The 26,918-nt window shown below is 32.9% G+C and overlaps 3 protein-coding genes across 6 annotated transcripts; 2 read left to right on the top strand and 1 right to left on the bottom strand.

Annotated features, from left to right (window-relative positions):
* The first annotated feature begins 8,265 nt into the window (after positions 1-8,265).
* LOC114182291 (uncharacterized) lies at positions 8,266-15,400 on the top strand. The gene is made up of 14 exons (XM_028069132.2): positions 8,266-8,791; positions 9,369-9,443; positions 9,531-9,638; positions 10,283-10,315; positions 10,421-10,510; positions 11,140-11,265; positions 11,530-11,673; positions 12,229-12,642; positions 12,803-12,937; positions 13,156-13,377; positions 13,496-13,765; positions 13,948-14,085; positions 14,385-14,687; positions 14,862-15,400. The coding sequence occupies exons 1-14, from the start codon at positions 8,597-8,599 to the stop codon at positions 15,087-15,089; spliced, it is 2,481 nt and encodes an 826-aa protein (XP_027924933.1). The 5' UTR covers positions 8,266-8,596; the 3' UTR covers positions 15,090-15,400.
* Positions 15,401-17,059: 1,659 nt separating this feature from the next.
* Positions 17,060-23,052, top strand: LOC114182117 (CRM-domain containing factor CFM3, chloroplastic/mitochondrial-like). Of its 4 annotated transcripts, none has more exons than XM_085672404.1 (10): positions 17,060-17,907; positions 18,641-19,106; positions 19,186-19,316; positions 19,879-20,223; positions 20,570-20,726; positions 20,796-21,088; positions 21,174-21,233; positions 21,785-21,874; positions 22,151-22,361; positions 22,578-22,752. In XM_085672404.1, the coding sequence occupies exons 1-9, from the start codon at positions 17,164-17,166 to the stop codon at positions 22,277-22,279; spliced, it is 2,415 nt and encodes an 804-aa protein (XP_085528530.1). In that variant the 5' UTR covers positions 17,060-17,163; the 3' UTR covers positions 22,280-22,361; positions 22,578-22,752. The 4 variants fall into 4 exon arrangements, with proteins under 4 accessions (XP_085528530.1, XP_085528529.1, XP_027924693.2 ...); XM_085672403.1 differs by having other exon boundaries at positions 17,061-17,907; positions 22,610-22,934; XM_028068892.2 differs by having other exon boundaries at positions 17,062-17,907; positions 22,166-22,361; positions 22,610-23,052.
* A 454-nt stretch (positions 23,053-23,506) lies between these two features.
* On the bottom strand, positions 23,507-26,031 carry LOC114182519 (caffeoylshikimate esterase-like). The gene is made up of 8 exons (XM_028069401.2): positions 25,751-26,031; positions 25,551-25,580; positions 25,138-25,264; positions 24,897-25,043; positions 24,473-24,603; positions 24,251-24,391; positions 24,047-24,145; positions 23,507-23,904 (listed from the first exon to the last, which is right to left on the bottom strand). Exons 1-8 carry the CDS (start codon positions 26,009-26,011, stop codon positions 23,668-23,670), a joined length of 1,173 nt encoding a protein of 390 aa, XP_027925202.2. The 5' UTR covers positions 26,012-26,031; the 3' UTR covers positions 23,507-23,667.
* Between the last annotated feature and the right edge of the window lie 887 nt (positions 26,032-26,918).

The raw sequence follows: 26,918 nt of genomic DNA, 5'->3' as shown, positions 1-26,918 counted from the left end.
AATTTTTTTGTATTTATAAAAAAAAATTTGAAAGATAAAATAGTGAATATAAAGTGTGTAAAAATTTATTAAATGTCAAAATAATAGTAACCACAGAAAATTTGCATTGCTAGTAAAAAATTATATAGGAATATATATATATATATATATATATATATATATATATATATATATATATATAATTGTGTTGAATATCTTAACCAAAGAGATAGTTTCTTAGATTATTAATATTTTTTAAATTAATTATATTTTTTAAACATTAATATATATATATACAATTTTGATAAGATATTTAACATGTCAAGTTATATTTTATAAAATTAAATAAAAAGGATTTATAGCCTTTTTCATCCTGTAAACTAAAACTATAGTTTTAATTTTTATGATCGGTAATTTGTAACTTAGTGTTTTGTAACACTAACCAATCGGAAAATAATATATACATCAAATTTATGGAAAATATAATATTTTAAAAAAAAAAATATTTTTGACCTCAAATTTATTGAGATAACGTCAATAAATACATTTAAGATACTGTAATGAGATTTTAAAGATAAAATGAAAAAGTAGTTTTAAATATGAACATTAGTTTCCTTAATTTTTATTTGGAAAAGGAGAAGTGATTTTAAAAGATAAATTGTTATTTCTCTCTGTCGCAACCGGAATCGCGACGGGAAGGCGAACCGAAAAAGAAAACGGGTTTGAAAAGAGATTTGGGAGTCGCCACCATAGTTATTCTGGAAAACTATGGAAAACCATAAAAATAAGACAAGTCTGCGAAAAACCAGATTTTGGATCCGGGAGTCGGTTACGCGTAGGGAAGGTGTTAGCACCCTACAGCGCCCGCCCAAGGGCGGTACCATTAATTAAGAATGCAAAGTTGCTGTGATTTTCAAAATGTTAATTTTCCCCAAAAATAATAAGACGAAAATGCTAAAAGAAACAAAATATTTTTTTAATTTTTTTGGGCCCGACAAGGATTGACCTTGGTCCTACGTATTCTCATTTAAAGTGAGAAATCAGGGTTACGTAGTTCTTTAGAGAAACGATTTGGAAAACAATTGAGAAAATGATTTGATTTTTTGAATGTGAACCTGACAAGGACTGGCCTTGCTCCTACGTATCTCACGGTGGAGAATCAAGGATCACGTAGTTCTTAAAAAGACTTTTGTTTTGAAAATGTTGATGTTTTTATATTTTGGAAATTTTATATTTTTTTGTATTTTTTGAATTACTTGAAAATACGTGTCACACGACGCGGGCGGTCGGACAGACACTAAAAGGGAAAGAACTATTTTTGGTATTTTTGAAAATGAGTGTCACGCGGTGCGAGCGACCGGACAGACACAATAAAGTGGAAGAGAATATTTTTCATTTTTTTGGATTTATTCTATTTTTTGTAATTTTTGTAATAATTTTCAAATATTTGTTTTTGTTTAGAAATAATAAAAAAAACGAAAATCAATAATAATAATGAAAAAGTAAATAAATAAATAAATAAACAAATTATTTAAGAAGGATGAAAGTGGAAAACAAAACATGGGGTACGTGAGTAATTAGTGAGGGTGTGTGCATTAAAGATGGGAGTGCAGCAAGTAAAATAAGGAAAACAAGCCCAAAACATGTAAAGCACAAATGGGTTCTGCAGTCAGCAAAAGCGGTGGTGCCATCAGCAAATATTGGGAGGTGTATGTATAGTAAAACAGGGGCTGCAATGAGTAAGATAACAAACAAACCCAATGGATTGTATGATCAGGAAAACTGGTGGTGCAGGAAGTAGTCACTAATGGCGTGAGTAGTGAAACATGGGGTACGGGATCCTAATGATGGGAATACACGCAGCGTAAAACAGGCCCAAAACTAACATGAGACATAGAGCGTGGGTAAACAACAGTGGGGGTGTAGGAAGAAAAAGAAAAGCCAGGTCACTTTCCTTTATTCTCTAAAAAACAAAAAAAACCTAACTAAGGTCGAAGCTCTCCCCGCAGCCTCTTCTTCTCGACACCACCAACACAGACGCAGGCCCTGGGACGCGCGTCTGCACGACCTTAAACGCCGGCGACGCGGCCACCGTCGACGGAGCTGCCGGGGCTCGTGCCGCCGTTTCGACTTCATTCTTTTCTTTTCGCGAGTGCTCCTTGGTTCTCGTCTTCCGCGTGCGAGGCTCCTTCGTCGCACTTCCGTGGCCAACCAAGATTTGCCGCCTCCGTCATAGCTGGCCACAGGCACCACCGGAGACACAAGCCTACACTAGCGGCGTCGGCGTCGAGAACCCAGGGATGCTCGAACTTAGCTCACTCTTCGCACCACCGCTACCAAGACCGCCATCACAACGTCGTCGTCGTGAAATGGGAGCAGATTCTAGTTCAGTTCTTCCTTTCCTCACATCAGCGTGGCTGAACCCTAGTTTGCACGCAATCTGCATCGGCGAAACTCTGACTCGCCGGCGGCGTTATCCCACTCACCTCACTGTTCTCTGTTTCTGATTTGTGCTAGGTTGGATGAATGGATTTGGGTGTCTCATTGTATCGGTGGGTCTAGGATGATGAATAGAGGTTCCCCAATTTTGGTTATTTTTGTGAAGGTTAGAGATTGATGGAAGAGTGCGGGATAGTGATGATGATTTTTGTGTCCAGGAGTGTATAGGATACGAAGGGGGTGTGGGTTACAGGTTGGTGAGATCGAGAACGAAGTTCATACTGTGTGTGAATATGCACTATCGGTGGATTGTTCGTGAACAATAGTGAAGCGGAGAGGGTAATGGTAACGTGTGTATTCTGGTTGCGGGGGTTCTGATAGATTTATTTTATTTAGATGCAAGATACAATCGTATGCAAATGGAGGTGACGACAACTCCCATGGGATCAAGAATCAACAACCAATAGAAAATGTAGCACAACACAACACCATATACATTCAAGCATTTAAAAGTCAGATGATTTTATGTTCATCAGAGCTATCGGTGCTTACCTCTTGTAGATCTCTTTTATGCCTCTTGCCGTTACTTCTCAAAGGTGTTACTCCTCCAACCGGTCCCAGTGCTTTTTTCTTCCACCTCCGTCCCCTTTTCCAACTCTCCTCCGTTATCTCTTATGTTCTCCCCCCGTGTGTGATGTCTCTTTGTTATTTTCTTATGATCTCCTCATACCCCCAACCAAAACCTCCCTTTTCTTTCATACTCTGTATTCAAAAAGAAAAACCCCTGCTTGGACGTTGCGTCTCCTTTTCTATGGCTCTGTTACCAGCCACCCTATACCTATGCTCTACGACTGCCATGGTGCCACAGTAATACACACACAGATATCCAACATTTCTATTTTTGTGCAAAGACACAGAGATGGAGTAAAATCTGAAGGTTTCAACGTTTCCCTTGCATGAAGAGGGAACCGTCAGCAGAGTATTTACGTTTGACTTCCAATTTTCACCTTTTCAATTCATCTTAATTTTTGTAAAATATTACAAAATATATATAAAATATAATAAAAACAATAAAATAAAAATATGTGTACGTATAACAATAGAAAAAATAAAAAAAGTAAAATAAATAAATAAATAAAAATAAAAGTAAAACTAAAGCTAAAATAAGATAGAAAGTAAAAATAAAAAAATGTTTATACTTTATGTTCACTTTTTTTCTTTTATTTTCTCTTCTCTTAATTGTTATCAAAGTCAAAATCTTATTTCTTATCCGGACGAAATTGGGTGTTGACACTCTCAAACCATGATTAGAGTTTTGACTATCTAATAATTGTACATCGTTTAGGATTCGATGTCAATGACAACTTAAATATATATTGCTCTTCCAAATTTCTAATATGTCTTTTAAGAATAAAATCGTGACATGAGCTTCAAGTTTTAAAGCATATAATATATTTCAATGAACTCGGGATCAGAAACTATTTATAAAAACTAAAAATCAAGAACTAAAGATAATTTAAATACCTTTCTTCTCTAACCATTGAGACTTTTTAAGGACAAAATCTTAAAAAAGTTTTAAGTTCCAAATGGACAATATTCAAATATGGTAATTGACCTGAATGGTGATATTTACATCAAATCTTAAATTTAGTCATTTTAGTGTTTACAACTCATTTCAAATAAAAATATTATTTCAAAACATTTTAAGAATCTTAGTTTAACTTAAGTAGGTAGTTGCTTGTTAACAACTCTAAAATGAAAGGAGAAGAAAAAGAAAGTTGAAATTTCGACCTACACTACACACCTAAACACATCTAATTTGATTACCCAAATCAATTTTTCAAGATTCGTATGAATTGAGATAACAATTTTCTTTCAAACTTTAAATCTTAACACTTACATTAGGGAACAAAATAAGAACCAAATTTTAATTAGTTGAAAATGTTCTATATGCAATTACTTCTAATTACTGATAAAAAAATGATGAAATATTGCTTAAAAAATTTAAATAATACATAAATAAATTTAGAATATCATTTTTAGAAAACAAAAAATGATTAAAAAAATAAATAACTATTGTAAATTATATTTTTAAAATATAACTTACAGTTCAATTTTATCTTTTTTAAATACCTTTTATAAGCCATTCTAACCCCATTTTAATTCATTAACATCTGTAGTGGAGTTTTTATAGTTGAAAATGAATTTTCTCAACGATGAATAATTGTCTTTTTCCCATTGTCTGTTATACTTTTCTGTCACATTTGTACTGTTGGGAGACTATGTCTTCTGTTATACAATTCTCCATTTTCAGGAATTCTGTGGGCTTTTAACAATGTCTCTATCTATAATTTTTTATCACTTTTTTTGGGTTCACTTCAAATTATTATTTGTTTGAAGAATAAAACCAAAAACAGACCACCATCATCATTATCATTTAAAATTTTGGACAAAATGATCATTTTAGAAATTTAATTGAAGTCTTCAAAATTTGAGGATTTATTTAACTTCTTAATATATATATATATATATATATATATATATATATATATGACATGTTACGAGATACATTTAATTTCAGACGTTAATTTGACCCTTTAAACTAAGTTATTGTAAAATACTCAATTAATTAGTTAATTTTAACGTTGCTTATTCAATTTTTTGACTAGAATAAAATTATACTAGTTATATAAGTGAAAGAAAGTGAAAGTTATGAGGGGGAAATTAAAAAAGAAATCGTAAAAAAATATTTTCTTTTTCTATAAAACAAATACAATATTTATACATTACCTAAATGCTAAACCAGTGCGTTACTTCAATTAGATTAAGATCTCTCTTCATTGTTGTTTTATAAAAGGTCTAAAAGTAATGTTTTTTTTCATTAAAAGCATATATTTCACAGAGATAAAAAAATTAAAAATACATTTTCAGAAAAAGATTATTATGTTTAAATATTAAAATTATTTTGAAAACGGTTGTTGATATTTTTCTTATAATCTAGAATAAGTACAATTAATGAGTCAATATAAGTGGGTGAATTTTTAAAATACTATTTTATTTTCCAACATAGTTTGAAAAGTAGTACTTATTTATATATATATATATATATATATATATATTCATGGAGGCCATTAGTTTTGACCAACTTGCATGCGGCTACACCACATGCATGTGGGTCCCATAACAGGTCCAATTAATTGCAGCCGTTGATGCTCCAACTGAATTTGATTCAGCCGGCCAAGATCTAGTACCACTATAAAATTGTGGCTGGGTCCCACTCCTTTGTTATAAAATATTACCTTTTTATTTCCATTTGAAAATAATAATTCTTTTAGTTTCTTAAGATATATTTTTTAACATCTCCGTATATTAATAGAAATCGAAAAAATATTAATTATGTTATCAAATACTTAGGTCAGTTAAATTGAATAGTGGGTTTGAATTATTGAAATCTTTATATATATATATATTTTATGGATGAAAAAAGATAATGTTATTTACATTAGAAAATATATAAATTTAAAAAATTCTGAAAAGGTAAGAAATGAAGGAATTGTAAAAATGGCGAGTAAATTAAGAAAAAAGATGACTAAATTTGTAAAGGATTTATTAATTTTAAAATTTATTATTTTACAATTGAGTTAATATCATTTTTTACTAAATAAGTTGCATTAGATGTTTCTTAAAAATCTTATCAAATTACATAAGTTTATCCTATATTTGTTTATTTAAGTATTAACCTTTTATTTTATACATTACATTAATATATCTTCATGGTTTAAAAATATGATAGTTTTTTTCATGTGATGAGAATCTAAGCCTGTCTAAATAACTTTTGTAAACAAAAATAAACGTTTTCATACAAATATTTTTATAATTAACACACATAAAACTAATTTTAATGTAACTTTTTATTTTGGATATTCATCTAACCGTGTCTCTTTTTGTGGACAGACTTGGCTTCATTTCCCACTTAGTGACTGTCTTATATAATCTGATCTTCTGTGTTACCTGAATTTTCTTTTTCTGTTTCTTTTTGTTTTTCTCTAAACTTATCCAAAAAAACAAAATTAGTAAGTGTCTATTTCAAATACCATGATTTCTATAAATGCATAACTTACTTTTGATAACAAATTATTTTTCCCCACAGACAAATTTAGAGACTATTTATTTCAAACAGATGAATGTATGTTGGATTAATTTTATTAACATTACTACAAAAAGTTTATATTACATAACATTTTTTCGTAAATTTATAAAAAATGAAAGACTTTTTTCTATCATTTTTCTTAAAAGTCTTAATTGATATGTAATTTTATTGAGTAATTAGTTTTTACAAAATTATAAAATTTACAAATATTTTGTACAAAATTTATTGTAAAAAGTGTTTTATACAAAATATTTTGCAAAAAAATTGGTAATATTTTTCTGCAAATTTTTTTTATAACAAAATTTATAAGTATCTTTCATAAATAAATTTTAAAACAAAATTGACAGGTAATATAAGTTTTTTAGTAGTGTAAGGAAAAATATTTTGTAATAAAAATTTATTTATTAACTAATTTTATATGTTTGCTCAAATTTATTTAAAAAGTACCATAATAAGACATAAAAATATCAATTTTTTAAAGTAATTTAGTAGCTTATAAGAAAAAGACAAAAAAGAGAGTTAAAAGTATAAAACATTGTTTATGTCTTTTTTCTGGACAAAAATATCTCATAAAATCTCATAATAAGTTATTCTCAAAATGGTTATGTTTTTATCCTCTTCTATTTTATCAACATTTTTCTATAAACTATTTTGATGATAAATGAAGATATATACATATACTTTCTCATATAAAAATTAAAAATAAATAACCTTTTCTAACATTCATTTTAATAAGTAAAAACAAATCGATGCTAAGTTTTAAAAACACAATCACTTACATCTTAGTTTTAAAAATATTTAGTTGTTGATAAAACAAAAAAATTTTAATTATAAAAATTGAAAAATAATTCTTTTAACTATCTCTTTAATTAATAAATATTTAAAAAAGTTTCTTTAAACAATTATATTGAAATAAAAATTAAAAAAATATTTAAATTAATAGATGACTCTGAAATCTAAAAAAAGAAATTAGGCCGTGAGCACTACACATACATATATAATCTGTTTAAAACTACAAAAAATATGATTTCACAAAATTTTATATTTTGTGTAAAGGATCTATGTTTAAATAAAACTAAAAAACATTGATTTTCACATATTTTGGCATTTTCTCATTTTCATGTTAACTTTTTTTGTATTTATTCTTCTCACTAGATACGAGATGAGACATTTTGTCAATGACTTTTAATAAGACAGATATATCACACCCTTTGTTTATAATGTTTAAACTTTCATTATGTAACCCTATTTTAATTAAAAAAGAATGTATTTTGTTCACATGTTTAAGCCAAGAGGAGAACTAACAATACACTTTTTTTTAACACACTTTATTAATATTGATTAAAAATATAAATTAGAAAAATAACTGTTAAATATAAAATAAAAGTCAAATGTTGTAATTTCTATAAAGTTTAATTTCTAACAGAATCTATTGAAGAAGATGAAAACAGAAGGTATCTTCAAGGATATTTCCCTTGTGGAAACATTTTTGTTTGATTCTGTATCCGAATTGATACACAGATCCAAATTAAACAGGCTATTATTATCCTTAGATTAGTATGCAGAACAAATGATGTGACTAAAAATAATAAGTTCAATGTAAAAAAGTTGAAAAATGGGACCCACCATTTGGAACAGGAACCTTTGCAAAGGTGGCTGAGGACACAAAATGTTACACTTTAGATTTGATTCAAAGTTTTCCAACTTGTGAGCACTTCATTTCTGTCCAAGGCAAACGTCCTCTTATGCTGCATCAAAGTTTGTTTTTTTTCATTCTCTCAGCTGACTTTTCATCTTCTCGCTTTCTAATATCTTCTTCTTAATTCTAACAACCCTTCAAGATTTGTCAACTCCCAAACATTCCTCCGTTCATGGTTTATTTTTCATCCCCATGAGTCTTTGGCCTTGGTCTTTGAACTGCCATGGATAGGAAAAGTTGACACTTCAGGGAATTAAAAGAGTCAATCACCAAAATTTGAACCCAAAAACTTCCCTTTTCTGGTTTTGGTGCTTACCAAGAGCAAAACAATGAGCTTGAAGAAAAAGGCCTTTTCAATTAACATTGAAGAGGCTGCTGTGGACTTTTTCAACCATCTCTTGCAGGAGAAGCCCAGAATTCCAGTTTTCATTCCTCTGATTCTGATTGCTTGGGCTGTTGAGAGATGGCTTTTCTCTGCCTCCTCTTGGGTTCCTCTTGCTCTTGCTGTGTGGACTACCATACAGGTTCTCAATCCTCACTTTTATCATCTCTTTATGCTTCTGGCGCAAATATGTTTCCAGAAAAAAAGTTATTTTGTTATGGATCATCTTGCCTGATTAATCAATTTGATTGCATATTAAAATGCATTTAGTATTTCTTGATTTTGTTGAATCGGGGCAATTTCACAAGTCATGCTTACTTGTTAGATTTAAGTTCTTTTTCGAATAAAAGTGATAGAACCGAGCGTCATTCCTTACCACAGGTCATGTGTCAAATGCGTCAATGACACGTTTAGATTGTTAACCAATCCTACCAAGCTTTTTTTCCCAATTATGTTTCCACAAAATAGTTTCTTTGTTATGGATCATGTTAAGCATTTGTTATTTCTTGTTCTTGTTGAATTGGGGTAGTTTCATGATGCATCCTTACCTGTGAGGTGTGAGCTTCTTTTTTTGTAACTTACCAAAAAATATGTTGTGTAACTTCAAATTCTGTGCAAGCAAATCTCCCTGATTTATCATCTGAGTTGAGTTATTGACTGCTTTTTCAGTGGTGTACTATACTAGTAGTTAATATGAGGTGCTGCTTTTTCATTTTCAGTATGGGAAATACCAACGCAAATTACTCGTGGAGGACTTGGATAAGAAATGGAAGAGGATCATACTGAATGTCTCGGTACTTTTTTCCCTACCTATCCACCTTTCCACCTTTTCACCTTGTAGTGTGACTTTTGAAGTTGACCTCAAGTTCCTGTTCATATAGCCCATCACACCATTGGAGCATTGTGAGTGGTTGAATAAGTTGTTGACAGAAGTCTGGTCCAACTATTTTAATGCCAAGTTTTCAATAAGGCTATCTGCAATTGTTGAGGTGAAATTTCACTACCTTTTCTCACTTGCTATATACATCGATTAGTTTTTCATCCTTATTCAAGAGACAATACAGAAATTGTTGTTAAATAGGTTCTTCTTATTTGGTTGCACTACACATATATACGTGTATGTATGTATGAATGTACAGTATGTATGTACGTACAACATATTACATACACATTCTTTTTTCATCTATGATTTAAATGGATTGTCTAGACTGTACTTATGCTTTCAAAATACAGAGGAAGTGTGTAGAAGTATTGAACTATCAAACTTATATTACAGTAAAAGAATGTAACTTCTGTTAAGTGTGCATAGCAGAAAACGTTAGACTCTGAACTACAGAAGCTACCTGCTTCAGACTTTAGCTCTCAATTCATATATTGAATGAAGAAACAGAATGCTATGCTGATTATGTCTTGGCCGATAGGACCAATAATTACTTGTTTACCTTTCGTCATATAATAAATTAAAAGTGGTCATATAATGTTACATGATTTTGTCAGATAAACTTCTAGTTAATGATTTGTTAATGTTACATTTTATGGTCACAATCCTTCGTTCTGTTCAATTCTCTCTTTAGACATGTATTTTGTATGATGATATATGAACTAATCTAATTTCTAATTTTTGTGTCTCTAGAAACGTATAAAGCTCCGGAAACCGAGACTTCTTGTAAGTAATCATGTTTCGTTCTATGATAGAAATTCAATTAGTATATCAAAATAGCTTGAACACTTTATGGAGATTGGATATTTGTGTGATGTGTACTAAATACAGGAAAGAGTTGAGCTACAGGAGTTTTCACTAGGATCATGCCCTCCTAGCTTGGCTCTGAGAGGGATGCGTTGGTCAACTATTGGTGATCAGGTTTTGGTTTCCTTCTATTTCAAATGTCACTAGTAAATATAATTCTTATATATTTAATCTTCCCTTAAATCGTACTTTTATAGTGATTTTGGTAGTTAGAGAAAAAAGGAAAAATAGGGGAGGGGGGAATAGGAGTAGCATTTATATCATCATCTGTTTTTGTGAGCAACGTGAGAAACATATTCTTGTCCGAATCTGTATTTTTCATTTGTCCTTGATGTGTTTTGCACCACCACTATAATGCAATCACCAGGATTTTTGGTATTTTCACTGTTTTTGTTGCCCTCTTTTCTTCTATTGCCACTGCTTTTTGTGATCTATATGAGCAAGTGGTCGGGGAATTTTCTAATATGCATAGTTTGGAAAAACTAAAGCTTTACATGCAAACTAAACATTGAAGATAGTAAGTAATGAATCTATGAACCTGTTGTCAGCTCACCAAATGCCACCTAAATGAGTGTATTTGACTGTCCTACGTCTATTACCATTGCTTAATTTGCTTGTAAGGTAGTTTACCTGTTCAGCATTAATTTTTCTTGAGGTGTATGACTCTGTGCTCTGTCTTTAAGTATCAATATGTTACTAGATATCCGAGATTTTGATCAAGCATTCTTGTTGGCCTTTTGCAGCGATTTCTGCAACTGGGTTTTGATTGGGATACAAGTGAAATGAGCATTTTGTTGCTTGCTAAGCTTGCAAAGCCGTTGATTGGAACTGCTAGAATTGTGATTAACAGTCTTCATATCAAGGGTGATGTATGTAAAGCTATCCTTTGCATTTTTTCTTCTTTAATATGTGAAAATATGTATACTGAAGTAAGAGACATATGACAAATTTGATTTGAATTTGAAGCAAGTAGTTAACCCTTGATACTTTAAGAATTGTCAACCTATATTACCAGCTTATTGCAGTTACTATTAAATTTTCTTTCTTTAGTTATTGGTCCTGGTCACAGATTTTCCTGCATTGCTAAGAAACTGGTTTAATCATTTTTCTTTTTCGTTATATTTATTTTGCAGCTTCTTGCTACGCCAATTCTTGATGGAAAAGCACTTCTGTACTCATTTGTATCAACTCCTGAGGTGAGAATAGGAGTTGCCTTTGGAAGCGGTGGGAGCCAATCACTTCCTGCCACTGAATGGCCTGTTGTTTCTTCTTGGCTGGTGCGTTACCATCAAGTTTAATATCATGCTAGTAGAAAAGTTACAAAGTTGTCTTTCTGAGTTAAATTCCCTAAACTCTCTTATATTTCATGGTGCTATTGTAGAAAGATACACACACTCTTTGGTTCAACTGCGAGTTTAGGAATTCATTTTCCCTGCAGATATCGAACCTTATCCTATAATGGATTTCAATCTGATGCTTAAGTTGATGGATATTTGTTTCCAGATGGTTATAGGCTTAATATAAGGACTGCTAGTCCCAGATACCTCTATCAAAGAAGAGGAGATGAAGAAGTATTTTCACAAAATTTATTTTGGAGAAATTGTAATATAAATCAGGTTGAGTCTCTGTTAATTAATTAGAAATTTAAGCCAACATGAGAAATAGTTGATAACTGATCATATTGAAATAGCTTCATCAGTTAACATGTCAAGTAGATGTTTGATATCACATGCTCAATATCGTAAATTCTCTCAATGTTTTTTTATTACTTTCTGTTTCTCCAGAGCAGCTTGTTATGTTTCATACTGATTGGAAGTTTGCACTTTTTGCAGGAAAAACTTTTTGCTGACACCTTGGTAAAAACCATGGTGGAACCTCGGCGACGTTGTTTCACTTTGCCTGCAGTTGATTTAAGGAAAAAAGCAGTTGGAGGCATTATATATATTAGAGTGATTTCAGCGAATAAACTTTCTGGTAGTTGCTTTAAGACATCTAGGAGGCAACCAAATGGTTCAACCAATGGTTATTCAGAGGAGAATTTTGATGACAAGGATCTGGAGACATTTGTAGAAGTAGAAGTTGAGGAATTAACCAGGAGAACAGATGTTAGATTTGGTTCAACCCCAAGATGGGATGCACCATTTAATATGGTTTTACATGATAATACAGGAACTCTTCGTTTCAATCTTTATCAGAGCCATCCCAACAATGTGAGGTGTGACTATCTAGCAAGTTGTGAAATCAAGGTACTTCCTTTGGTCAATGTTCTCTTTTTTGAGCTAGCAACAGGAGAATAACATTTACCTATAAGTATTATATTTGTTCAGTCATTATTTCTTTTCAAGAAGTGCTTCTTTGTCTTCTATACTAATATTGTGATAAATTAATATTTATGCCTTTTTGCAGTTGAGGCATGTTGAAGATGATTCAACAATAATGTGGGCCATAGGACCTGATTCTGGAGTCATAGCAAAGCAGGCACAGTTCTGTGGAGAAGAAATTGAAATGGTTGTACCGTTTGAGGGCCCCAACTCTGCCGAGGTACAATATTTTCTTTCTTGTTATAACCAATAGCTGTGTGTATGCATCATATCTCTTTTCTTTATTCTTCTCTTACTGGTTTCTAATCTTAGAGCTCAGTTCAGAATGCCCTTTTGTCACATGTACTTAAAAGTAGATAATTGATTTTCCTTTCTAAATGGAAAAGAAATTGTGATTGAATCAAAGATTTTATTCATTTCACCTCATAATTTTTTCAGTTGAAGGTGAGCATTGTAGTCAAAGAGTGGCAATTTTCTGACGGTTCGCATAGCTTGAACAGTATCCGGAGTAGCAACTCTCAGCAGTCAATTAATGGATCACCAAATTTTCAGTTAAAAACTGGAAGGAAAATTAGTGTAACTGTTGCAGAAGGAAGGGATCTTGCTGCAAAAGACAAAAATGGAAAATTTGACCCTTATATCAAATTGCAATATGGAAAGGTGAGTGGCAGGCACTGCATGTCTGTGAGACAGTACCAGTTCTTTCATTACTTGATTAACTGAAGTTGTAAGTTAAGGTTGTTGGTTTAACTAGTTTTGTTTTTAACAAATTTTCTAGGTTGTCCAGAAATCAAGAACTGGTCATACTCCAAATCCTGTCTGGAATCAGACATTTGAATTCGATGAGATTGGTGGTGGGGAATACTTAAAAATAAAAGGCTTCTCTGAAGAAATTTTTGGAGATGAAAACATTGGTAGTGCTCATGTGAATTTGGAAGGACTGGTTGATGGCTCAGTGAGGGATGTATGGATCCCTCTTGAAAGAGTGCGTTCTGGAGAATTAAGACTTCAAATATCGGTTAGAGTGGATGACCAAGAAGGATCAAAGGTGTGCTTATACATGGAAATTAGTAATTCTTTCAACCATTCAGTTACAAGATGAATATAGAATGCAAAAGCCTAAACATATTATTTGCTTATCATCACTGTAAATAGTGATTATTTCAGTCATTTCACTCACGGTTTTTTTTCACTGCTTGGATATTCATGCTAACATTTTGCAATGGACAGGGTTCGAGTTTTGGCTCAGGCAATGGTTGGATTGAACTCGTTCTGATAGAGGGAAGGGATCTTGTTGCTGCCGATCTCAGAGGCACAAGTGATCCATATGTGAGAGTACACTACGGAAGCTTTAAGAAAAGAACAAAGGTTGGAATACTTCATCCTTGGTTTCTTTTTCATGAAATTGAATGTCAAGATGTAAGAGAATTTGGTATCTAACTTAGTCCAATTCATTCCTCTCTTTTTCCTTTAGAATTTCTCAATGTTTTCAACCTTGATATATTTTACATGTTCTGAAGAGAAATCTCTTGCCTTTTTGTTCAGATGTTATACCCTTGATTTTTCACAGTATTACACGTTTCCTTTTCATTTCCATATCTTTCTTTTACTTCATCTTGGTAAATTACAAAACTAAAAATACTTACCAGCAGTGGCATATTGTGTAGGTCATATACAAAACTCTTAATCCTCAGTGGAACCAGACCTTAGAGTTCCCTGATGATGGAAGTCCCCTAATGCTTTATGTCAAAGATCATAATGCATTATTACCCACATCAAGTATAGGTGAATGTGTTGTAGAATATCAAAGGTTGCCTCCAAACCAGATGGCTGACAAGTGGATACCTCTCCAAGGGGTGAAAAGGGGTGAAATTCACGTCCAAATCACTAGAAAAGTTCCAGAGTTGCAGATGAGGCAAAGTCTAGACTCTGAACCTTCCTTGAGTAAACTACACGAAATTCCTAACCAGGTGAGATCTTCATACGCCATGACTGAAAAGTGAAAGGAACCCTTTTGTAACATAAACTAATTCAGCTCAAAGGATAAAGTGTTTGATTATTTTCAACGAAAAAGCTCATACCTTTATTATGATTTTCATTTCATGCTGTTATTCTAACACATTGTGTGAATTGGGGTTTACCAGATAAAACAGATGATGATCAAGTTCAGGTCCTTCATAGAGGATGGAAATCTTGAAGGACTCTCTACAACATTGAGTGAGCTAGAAACTCTAGAGGATACACAGGAAGGTTATATAGCTCAGCTGGAGACTGAACAAATGCTTCTTCTCAGCAAAATAAAGGAACTTGGCAAAGAGATCATTAATTCTTCTCCTTCCCTCAGCAGAAGATCTTCTTCAGCTGGAAATTGATCTGCATCTGCATAGTATTTATTGTTTATACTTTTCCCATGCACAATATTGTTTGTGGGAATCATCAAGGACAGATTTTGTACATGTTTTCCTAAACTAGATAGCCTTCTTATACCACACATATAGAGCTTGTACATGGTTATTTGATCATTTTCTTTTTTTGTTTCTCAAGATCATTTCTGGGTACAGGGATGCACAATAAATGGAAGGAGATACCCTATTTCACACTTGCATAGGAAACTAGGTTCTGCTATGGATTTTTGTAATTAATTACTATTTTATTGTGGTTGAAAGGAATGATGTTTTGCAAAGATGAATCTGTTACTCTGTTGTCTCTAGTTTTCAGTTTTTACATCTAATACTCAATATCTAAACTACTAGGACTCCTCAAATGTTACTTTTAACTTTCAAATGGTTGTAAAATAAATTGAGTTTCAAAATACCATTATTCCGAATGGAAAAATGTTATCCAACTCCATTTGACAATTATGTAAGGGTAAAGTTATAAAAAAAAGTAAATTTTTGTATTTGTAAAAAAAAAAAAGTGAAAAGTAGTAAAAGATCGTGTGAAATGGATGGAAAATTATTTAAGGGGTCAATATCGTTGTCCAAATTTGAAAGATGTTATATTGACACCATTTGACATTGTAAATGCAAAATAGTCATAAAAAAGTAAATTTTTATATTTTTAAAGAAAAAGAAATTGTGAGAAACAGTGAAAGATGGTGTCAAGTTGAAAAATAAAAGATAATGTGAACAAAACATTATCTATTCTAACTAGGGATTGCAACGGGTCGGGTCGGGCACGGATAGTATGATACCCGTACCCGACCCGCTAAAAAAAAATTCGTCCGTTTACTCGCCGGGTATCCGCTTAAAAAATACCCGCGGATATTTTTAAAACCTGCGGGTACCCGTGGATACCCGATACCCGCAAATATTTAAAAAAATATGAATTTTATAAATTTTTTAATATAAAATTATAAAAATAAAATATAAATTAAATTAAATTATAATTATAATTAAATTTGACATAATAAAATATACTGTTACTTCTAATTTTAATTAAATTTAACTTAATAAAATATAAATTAAATTTTAATTTTAATTTTTTGCGGGTAACGGGTACCCGCGGGTACGGATAGTATGATATCCGTACCCGATCCGTTTATAACCGGGTATTAAAATACCCGTTACCCGCTACCCGCAGGTAATAAATACCCGCGGGTAGTAACTATCCGTCACGGATTTTATCCGCGGATATCCGCGGGCACGGGTATTTTTGCCATCCCTAATTCTAACGTGAACAATGTAACTTATTCAATTTAAACAAATAAAATTGAACATAATTTAATAAATTGGAGATCAAATACATAAAAAAGATAAAATTGAATAAAGAAAACCAAAATAGTATTTAAACCTTAGAAATGAAGAGAGGAAGTATAAGAAGGAATAAGATAATTTTTAATATTTTTTACAAACATAAATATATAAAATAAATTATTTGTTTTGTATCTATTTTATAATATACTTCATTTTATTCTTTTACCTATCTCTTGTAATTATTAAAATTACACACTTATATTTTTGCTTTCTTATTTTAGATTTTTTTTTTATATTTAATGAATTCTTTCAATTATAATTAAAATCTTTAAAATAAATTTCTTAAGTTTTCTTTACTCTTATTTTAAAACTTCCCATTTCTCTTTTTTTTTTTTACATTTAAATATTTAATTGATAAATTAAATTTCTTTAATAGAAATTTATATATTTAAAATAATATTTTAAATTTAAACAAATCTTAAATAAATATTAAAATTAATTAATAAAATTAGAGATTAATATTTAATCTAAAAAAATATAGATTAACATTTAAAATTAATTAATAAAAACATGTTTTATGTAATAGTTTAAAATTAATTAATTTTATGTAAATTAAAAAAACTTCTCAAACAAAAACATCTTATCATGTTACCTTGTGATCCTCCTCGTCACTCTCATTCTCTGCAACTTTCTCTTCATCCAAACTCGAACAATGCTTCACAAAAACAAACACTAACATAGTACCTCAGCAATGGCGTTCTCTAACACTTGTAAACTCTCCGAATTTTCTTTCTCAACACTCAACCCTCCTCCTCCTTATCGCTCTTTCCACAAATTCCCATTTCGCACACTCACCTTCGCTTCTCTCCCAACCCCTAAACCCAACGTGTCTGCACCCTGGCTCACCAAATCGCCCTCTCCCAAAAGGGTCACCGAACCCCTCACTGCCGACGACCCAATTCACCGGACAACCCCAAAACAACCGCAGAACGCCGTCGAGAGGATCGTCCTTCGGTTGCGCAACTTGGGTCTGCCTTCAGAAGAAGAAGAGCAAGAAGAACAACAGGAAGAAATTCCGGCAAGTACTCCGGCGCCGGCGACCGGAGATGAGAGGCTGAGCGAGTTGCTCCGGCGGGAGTGGGTGCGGCCGGACGCCGGGCTGGTGGGCGAGGATGGGGAGGAGGAGATGATGCTGCCGTGGGAGAGGGAGGAGGAGAAGGTGGTGGTTGTTGGGGGTGGAAGGGATGAAGAAGGGTTGAAGAAGAGGAGGGTTACGGCTCCTAGTTTGGCTGATTTGACCCTTGAGGATGAGTTGCTGAGGAGGTTGAGGAGAGAGGGGATGCGTGTGAGGGAGAGGGTGAGTGTTCCCAAGGCTGGACTCACTCAGGAGGTGATGGAGAAGATTCATAAGAGGTGGATGAAGGAGGAATTGGTGAGGCTCAAGTTTCACGAGGAACTTGCGAAGGATATGAGGAAGGCTCATGAGATTGTTGAGGTTCAATTCCTACCCTTTCTCAAGCACTTAACATAAATACATAGCATGTCATAGACACCAATTACTGTTCCAAAAAGATTCATGGACATCGAGTGCCAATCTTTACCGAGAGAGAAAGAGAACGAGAGTGAAGTGTAGATGTGAAAAAAGTGATGTATAATGTGTTTGGTTCCTAGATATGGTTTTTCATGTTTACTAAAAGGCTAGTAGTTATAGCTTTCACATTCTCAATGGTTTCCAAATGCATGTATAATTTGACAGGAAATGAGGTAGAGATGCCAATTGAATGTTTGCATTGTTGGGATGTCCAAAAGTATTATTTACGAGTACTTCTTCGTTGTTCTTGTCTTAGGCTCTGTTTGGAGAAATTTCTCAGTAAACTATATAATGCATTGGAGAAGAAAATTAAAAAACCAATGAATTGAACTTCTTCTAGAAGTTTAAATGAGCTCATGTACATTGCTATTGTACTTAAGTCAGAGAAGAGATTACCTTTATAAAGTTTAAATGCATAAGTTGAGCTTTTACCTCTCTTGTATGTGCTTATGGAGATTTTTCTCCAATTTGGGTCGTGGTGAGTTTTGAGTTGCATTGTAAGTGTGCATTTGTTTTTCTTCCTTTTCTGTCAATTTAGAAAGTTGCTACTTGCTGTGTGATTCTGTGTATGTTGAATGCTGATGTTGAGTTTGGGTTTTGTTTGAGGAACAATGGACTTATTAGTTGTAGTGTGCAGCGTCGAACTGGAGGATTGGTTACATGGAGGGCAGGGAGTGTTATGATGGTGTATCGTGGTATTGATTACCAAGGGCCTGACTCGAGGAAGGAAGTTAATGACAAGAAAGGTAATGAATTTTTTGTGCCTGATGTCTCATCAGGAAGTTTGTCGAAAAGTGAAGTCAGTAATGCAGTGTCATCTCTAGAAAAGAGTGAGGTGGTTGAGAGGGAGCAAGAACAGTCTAAGAATGTGACAGAGGCAGAAGCAGAGTACAATGCACTTCTTGATGATTTAGGTCCCCGTTTTGTTGGATGGTGGGGTACGGGGATACTTCCTGTTGATGCTGATTTACTTCCAAGAACCGTTCCAGGTTACAAAACACCTTTTAGACTTCTTCCTACAGGAATGCGGTCTCGACTGACAAATGCAGAGATGACCAATTTAAGGAAACTTGCAAAATCACTTCCTTGTCATTTTGCCTTAGGTAAGATTCATCCACTGCAATATTTATTGAATTTCTTTTCCTTTGTGCTTGTATAAATCCTTTTCTTAATTTTATGAAGGGAGAAATAGAAATCACCAAGGTCTAGCATGTGCTATTCTTAAACTTTGGGAGAAAAGTTTAGTTGCAAAGATTGCTGTGAAACCTGGCATCCAGAACACAAACAATGAACTGATGTCTGATGAGCTGAAGGTTTGGTTATTTGTAATTTGGAAATTTTGACTTGTGCAATCATGCTCTTGTCATATCTAATACATCTCATTCCATCGATGTCTTGACCTTTCAATTAATACACACTTGGATGTAAAACTTATGTTAAGTTTTTGGATCTAATCTAATTATTCCTTGAAGCTGCTGGCTTTGCTTTTATTCAGTTAGAGTCACTAATCAGAATTATAATTTGTTTTTGCATGTATATTTGAGGAAACCACTGGTTTCCTTTTCCTATAATTTTATCAGAAATAAGTGTAGCTAGTTAGGAATAATTAAAAGGTTACTATACGCTCACAATTAATAGGCCTTCACATTTTTTTGCCAAAACATCATTCACCACTAGAGTTATTTTATGTTTTAATGTTATCGCAAAACAATTATGTTATATTAAAGATATAACATATTCTCTGGGCTTAATCTGTGTAATGTGGCTAGATATTTTGTTTTTTCACCATGTTAATTTTATTGCTTAGACATGATGCGCTTCTAGCTCTGTCAATTTCAGTTTGAAAAGAGTGATTTTTTTCTTGTTTTGCTACAGATGTTAACAGGGGGTACCTTGCTGCTAAGGAATAAGTATTTCATTGTTATATACCGTGGGAAAGACTTCGTTCCGACAAGTGTGGCTACTGTTTTAGCTGAAAGAGAGGAAATGACAAAGCAAGTACAGGATGTTGAAGACAAGTTCCGGTGCAGAGCAGTTGACGCAATTCCAACCGGGCAAGGTGAAGCTACAGCACAGGCTGGGACTCTAGCAGAGTTCTACGAGGCCCAGGCTCGATGGGGAAGGGAAATATCTCCTGGAGAACGGGAGAAGATGGTGGAAGAAGCTGCCAAAGCCAAGACTGCTAAGCTTGTCAGAAAAATTGAACATAAACTATTTTTAGTAAGTATCTATATATTTCTATATGGCAGTGATAGCACTTGGTTCATTTCACCTGAAAGTCAGACTGGGTTTATAGTGCATTGGTGGATATAACTTATTCACGTTATTTATTTTAGTAGTCCTCAGATTGGAATTCTTTGATTGATTAGAATATAAATCCTGCCAGCTTTTTCCACCTTTAATTTTGGCTGCTGTATGATTGTGTGGTTGCAGTAGGTTGTAATTTATTTCTACAATATTTGTGTATAGGAGTGCAGCATAATATGATAACAGTTATTTTTCTGGTTGTCTTTACAAAACTGGACTTTCTTTGTTCATCATATTTACCATTCTATTGTCTGAACAGGCCCAGACCAAAAAGCATAGAGCAGAAAAGCTCTTAGCTAAAATAGAATCATCGATGGTTCCAGCTGGTCCTGATTATGACCAGGAAACAATCACAGATGAAGAACGTGTTATGTTCCGTAAAGTTGGTTTAAGAATGAAACCATACTTACCACTTGGTGAGTAATTTTGAAACAAAAGTTGCTCTATTCTAGCAATGCAAAGCTGACATCTTTGATAATCTCCAGGTATACGTGGTGTTTTTGATGGTGTTGTCGAGAATATGCATTTGCATTGGAAACACCGAGAACTTGTAAAATTGATGACAAAACAAAAGACTCTTGCCTTTGTGGAAGACACAGCTAGGTTACTTGAATATGAGAGTGGCGGAATACTGGTTGCAATAGAAAAAGTTTCCAAAGAATTTGCTCTTATTTACTATCGTGGAAAGAATTATAAGCGGCCAATTAATCTGAGGCCAAGAAACCTTCTAACGAAGGGAAAGGCACTAAAGCGACATGTAGCCATGCAACGACACGAGGTTCCTGTTTTCTATATGACAATTACTGATCTATTTCTGACTTCGTATCTATGATGTTACATTTGGTCTTGTGTGAATTGTGCAGGCTCTGAGTCAGCATATTACGGAACTGGAAAACACTATAGAACAATTGAAAAAAGAACTTGTAAGTACTGTTGACTTATCAGAAATTATTTAGTATTATTTTGATGTAGTGGAGAGGTTTCTGCTAACAGTTAGACAGAAATGACTTGATTGGTCACAGTCCTTAAAAAGGGTTTCTTCATTATCACCACTTGACAAGACAGCAACTACCCCCTCCCTTGGTCATGTTATGAAGTCGTCAAGTGGCTCCAGAATTAGTTTGGAATGGTCTATATCTGAAAATCTTCTGTTCTTAGCCCCTACTTCTTCTTTGTCCAATCGTAGCATTTATATCTTTCTAGAATTTCACTCTGCTTAATTAAATGTGAACTTGACAGCCTATTAATAGGTCAGAATTGTGGTTTATATTAGCCCTTTTGATATTAAGTTAGGTAGAATTGATTTTTGATGGAATTAACTTTGAACAGTTGAATGTGATTAGACGTGTGTCTAAATTAATCCGAACCAAATATGCACATTAGAATGTGTTTTTCATTGGAAAATTTGAGAATTGATTTTCTAATTTTAAAATAAACCAGGGCTATATTAGCTAAGTCTTTTAAATTTAATCAGGAAAAGCCTCAAGATTTGGATGATGAAGATGGGGCCAGCACAGAGGAAGAGGATCATAACCAAATAGACAACATCTCAGAATTGACCCTAGTAAGTTTATTCTCTTGTCTGCCTGATTTTGGTAAGGCTATCAAATAGCTTTTGCCAATTTAATACTATTTCTAAATGGTAGCTCGGGCATTTATAATTTCCTTTATAACTCAATGGTAAGTTTTGGAATTTATTAAATGATTAATATGGAATTCGGTACTGCTTATAATAATATTTACTTATTATCAGCTGAAAGAGGGTAAGTGGGAGAAAGATTGAAAGAAAGAAATAAGAGCAAAATTAATTTTTAACTACAATGACAATTAATTTGTCCAGTTATTTGGAATGCAGAGTGAGAATGAAGATTCTGATGGTTTTGATGATGAGGAAGAAGGTGACTGGTTAGATGATGGGGAAGATAGTGATTGGGAAGATGATGAAGACCCAAGTTTTCCAAATTCATAAGTGATGAGCATTTTTGAAGACCGGTTGACATATTTGTATTGAATTTTCCTGGATCACATCTTCCGTTACATGTGGCTTAAAGGTATTACCTTTGATACTGATCATGTAGCTCATAAGTTTGCATTTGCAACATACTTCATTTTAGGAAAGCATAATAACCCCGAGTTATGCAATTTGGATGCCATGCCTTAGCTCTGTGATTCTTTCATCGCCAATACTAGAAGTAGTTGACCTCATGCGCTGGTTGTAATTCTCAATTTTGCTCAACGGTTGAGGCATTTTTTTTATCCCTTTATAGGGATTAAATGCAGTAATTTTCCCCACATGTAGGATAATCAAGAGGCAGGCTAAAAGCAACTTGTATGGTTCTTCCTCTATTACCACATTCTTTTGAGATGAGATGGTGTTCATTTATTCAAACTTGTACAAAGATGTGCCTAGATTCGTGGTCTTGCAGCAGCAAAAGTTCATCATCCATTATCTACTTCTCTCTGGTTTTTCTACTACCATCTTTTGAGCGGCATGAGTCTGTGCCTCCACATTGTAGCTGAGCTGATTATTGTAAATCTTCACATTGTAATAGGCTATTTGGTAAAGGATAATTCTTCTCCTGTACTTACTATATTGATATTATTATGCCTTCCTGAGTTTTTTATTTGTTCTTTCAATTCAGTGAAGTAGACAATAAATGTACTAGGCTGATGTAATGGGATAATAGGCACAATTTTGGTTATAGCTATTAAACATGCTCTACTGTCCATTTTTTGTTACAATTTTTGCTTGACTTTTTGTTGATAGTGGTATTATGTGAAAAGTATTTAAGAAAAATTTAATGATAAATTTTGAATGTGAAAGAAGGCACAAAGGAATTTGGAAAATAGGTTCATGCAATAATCTTAGAATAGAGACAATATTTTTTGAAAAACAAAAGCTGAACTTATTTTAAACGAACCAAAAATATATCTTATCAATCCTTTATTTTTCTTCTTTTTATCTATTTTTCCTTTCACTTACACATACCAAAAAAGGAATTTTCATGCTCTAATTACGTGAAAAGCAAAAAGGGTTGATTGAAAGTGATCAACCTCAAAGAAGTAGTATAGCATGTGTTTGCTAAATGTAAAAGCTACTGGTTACAACATAGGCACGTTAGCCAAACGCACGTACTCATTATCATGGTATCATGCAACGTCAATTGATTGGATTGAAACCAAAGAAGAGAGAAAATTGACATTCAAGCAACCAAACACGTGTAAATTGATATTCAAGCTTCGAACATTAAGGTCTACATTTGATTGATTATATCCTAGTCCATTTAACCTTCTAATTCCCGTAGTAAAACATTACATAAACTGAATTTAACGGCTACTTTTGTGGCAAACCAGTAGCTAAGGTGCCTGATATGTGTTTTTTCTGCTGCTATGCTCGTCAAGCCAAGATATAATATCACCAAGCACGTGAAATATAGTTTCATCAGGTTCACCTTCAAGTAGAGTATGAAAAGCATCCTTATACAGGCACAGTTTCTTGTCCTTCACTTTAGCTTTCTCATACAAAGCCTTGCTAGCTGATGGATCAGTAATTATATCAGCCTCCCCATGCATGATCAACAATGGCAGAGAAACCTAGAAATTACCAAAATATCAGGAAAATTAGGACCAACTTCATATGTTGTTTGCTTGTTTCTTTTGTTTTAAGGAATTTGGTTGTTTGTTTTCCTTATGAAATAGTACTAAAAAGCAAGTCAAGGGGAAAGATATCATATACTTCTTCCAAACGCTGTTCTAGCTCCTGTGTGGCTTTCAACAGCTCCAATGCAGTTCCCAGTCTTGGTTTATCCTTGTAGAGTAACACATTATAGGGTGCCTGGAGAAAATCACACATAGAAATCATGAACAGAAGAGAAAGCAAACATGGGTTTATTTCCTCTATTGAACTTCACATAATTCAAACATGATGTGGTACACCCACCAGTTTTCTCTTGTTCAGATCTCTAAATATATTATCTTTCACCTCTTCCTTTTGAGGAACTAACTTAGTTTTGGGAAGAACTTTGGCTACACCAATCAGTATTTGCTTCACCAACCAATGTGGAATCATATCCTCCGCAAACTACTCAAGAAAACTGGTTAGTATACTTACACAAGAGCAATGAAGTAATTACAGTTGTTATTTAAATTCAAGGAGACACACCTTGCACAAAGGTGCAATAAGTGCAGCACCATTCCATGCAGTAGGTTGTTTGAAGTGAATATTCAAGGCAATGGCTCCTCCCATTGATTCACCCAACAAGAAGCTTGGCACATCTTGATACTTCTTTTGTTCTGTGTCATCCAAATGCAACAGAGTTATTCACACTTTATTCAAATGAAAATGACAAGCCACTGCATGGATTTGTGCAAGGACAAAATTTAAGTACAATTTCTTAATTTCCAGTGTTGTGATAGTGCTAAGTGTTGTAAATATTATCAGTGTTGTTCTTCAAATGGGTTCTAACTGAATAACTAGTAAAACCACACATGCAGTTGTTCAAGAAGAAAACTTCATGCAAACGTTTGAGAAAACCCACAATGACACTATAAAGAATTATCAGAAATAATGGAAAATTAGTTCTTACCCTTAATTTTTGAGAAATGTTCGATGACATCATTCACTAGATTTTCAAAGCTAGGAATATAACCATGAAGACCATCTGATAGGCCAAATCCAGGGTAATCCAATGCAAATACTCCATATCCAGATGATGCTAACTTCCTTGCAACTCCTAAAACCAAGACAAAATGACATACTATTATCTATCTCTTTTCTGCATAAACATATTAAACTATTCTCTCATTTATTATAGATCTTTTTCATGCCTTCAAAGTAAAATGTGCAAGTGTCTGCATATCCATGACAGTAACAAATGATTGCTTTCAAAGGAGAACTTTCTGGAAGCCAACTTTTAGAGAATATTTTTATTCCTCTGGAGTTCACTTCATAAACCTGTACACAAAAAATATTTGAAATTATTTCACCAAATTAATGATCAGTCTTGTGTGATACCTAGAAATTCATAAAATGTAATTAATGACTAATTACTAATCATGCTTGGGATAAGTGCTTATTACACATGAACACACTTTTTTGTTTTGGAAAAATTTCACATTCTTCTCCCACTTTCTTAACTTATTCTTCAGTCTCCAAGTTTAAAATCAAAGTCAACTATAACTAGAGCCATCAAGATTAAGCATAAATGGAATGAGAGAATATAAGAATGAGAGTTCTTTACCTCTTTCGTGTTCACCCCATCTGATGGTAACTGCAGCAAATTTCAAAAACAGAAATGAGCTACAATAATATTGTTTTTCATGATGAAGATAAAAAAGAAGTTATATATTACTATGGAATATGTTAACTAACATTTCATGATCAGATTTTAGAGAATCTTAGTGAAATGAAATGTGATAAAAGAGAAGATACATTACTTACCCTAAACAAGCAATGATCAATGGCAAGTTGAATATCCTTAAAAGCCTCACGAGCACGTCTTCTAGCAGGTGCCTCATCCAAGTTGGCCAGAAAAATGGTTTGCAACTCATCACTCATATATTTAATTTCTTCGTTTTTTCTTCCAACCATGGCTTGATGAAGAAGAAAAGTTATAGTAGGAATGAGTAACTGGGAAGTGTGAGAATAGTTATTAGAAGAAAGTGAGAGAGAAAGAGAGGTTCCTGAGAAAAAGGGTGACATGCATTAAGTTACATTTGGTTCGATGGTAGTGGCTAGGTCAATATATCAGAGGAGTTTGGTTTCAGAATTTAATTACAAGCTGCTGGGGAGTTAATATTTTCTCACCTTATTCATTTATGACATTGGATCCACTTTTCTTCACCACTCTTGCTTAATTAATGTGCTACCTAGTTCCTTACGTACTATATACTATATATGTATAATTATCGAATCACTAAACTTGTTAAATGCACTCTATGTATCATTACCATACTATTTATGTAAATTTGGATGTGCATGTATCAAGGTGGTGGTTGATAGTATTTTATGAAAAGGAGGAGAATCACAATTGAGCCACCTTTTAGAAATTTAAATTTTGTTACATAGAATCGGAATAGTAAAGTTAAACGATATAAGAAAATGTTTCATTAACAATCAATTTTAATAATCAAAAGTTGTTATTTCCGTTTAGGAGTGTCAATTACAAAGTTGTTACGTGTAAGTTCAATTCTGGTTAGAATTTCTGTTTGCTAGAGTGTGAAACTAAGCCAGAGCATTCTTTTGTTTATGATTATTTTGTATAAGGGTTAGAACACTCTTTAAGTGTTCTCTTTAATTCAATTTCATTCTTTGCTGATAACAAAAATAATAAAAAATTGTTAGTTAGTGATCAATTTAGATACTAATTTAAAAAAAATTATTAATTACTAAAATAGATAATTATAATTACATAAATAATTTTATTTTTGAGATGAAGATTTTGAATGAAAAGATGGAATGAAAATCCTAATAGAAGAAAATGCTTTAATATTTAAATAAGCATAAGTAATATATTATTGACGTAATTAATTTTTTCTTGAATTTAACTATACAAAAAATGCTAAATGTAACTTCTGTATAATAAATTTTATGCAAGAATCCCTTTACT

This window comes from Vigna unguiculata, chromosome 4 (assembly GCF_037176805.1).
Source record: "Vigna unguiculata cultivar grain cowpea cultivar isolate G323 ecotype 2 chromosome 4, ASM3717680v1, whole genome shotgun sequence".
NCBI classification, from domain to species: Eukaryota; Viridiplantae; Streptophyta; class Magnoliopsida; order Fabales; family Fabaceae; genus Vigna; species Vigna unguiculata.
The sequence above is the reverse complement of the archived record's forward strand: the minus strand, read 5'-3'. Positions and strand labels throughout refer to the sequence as shown.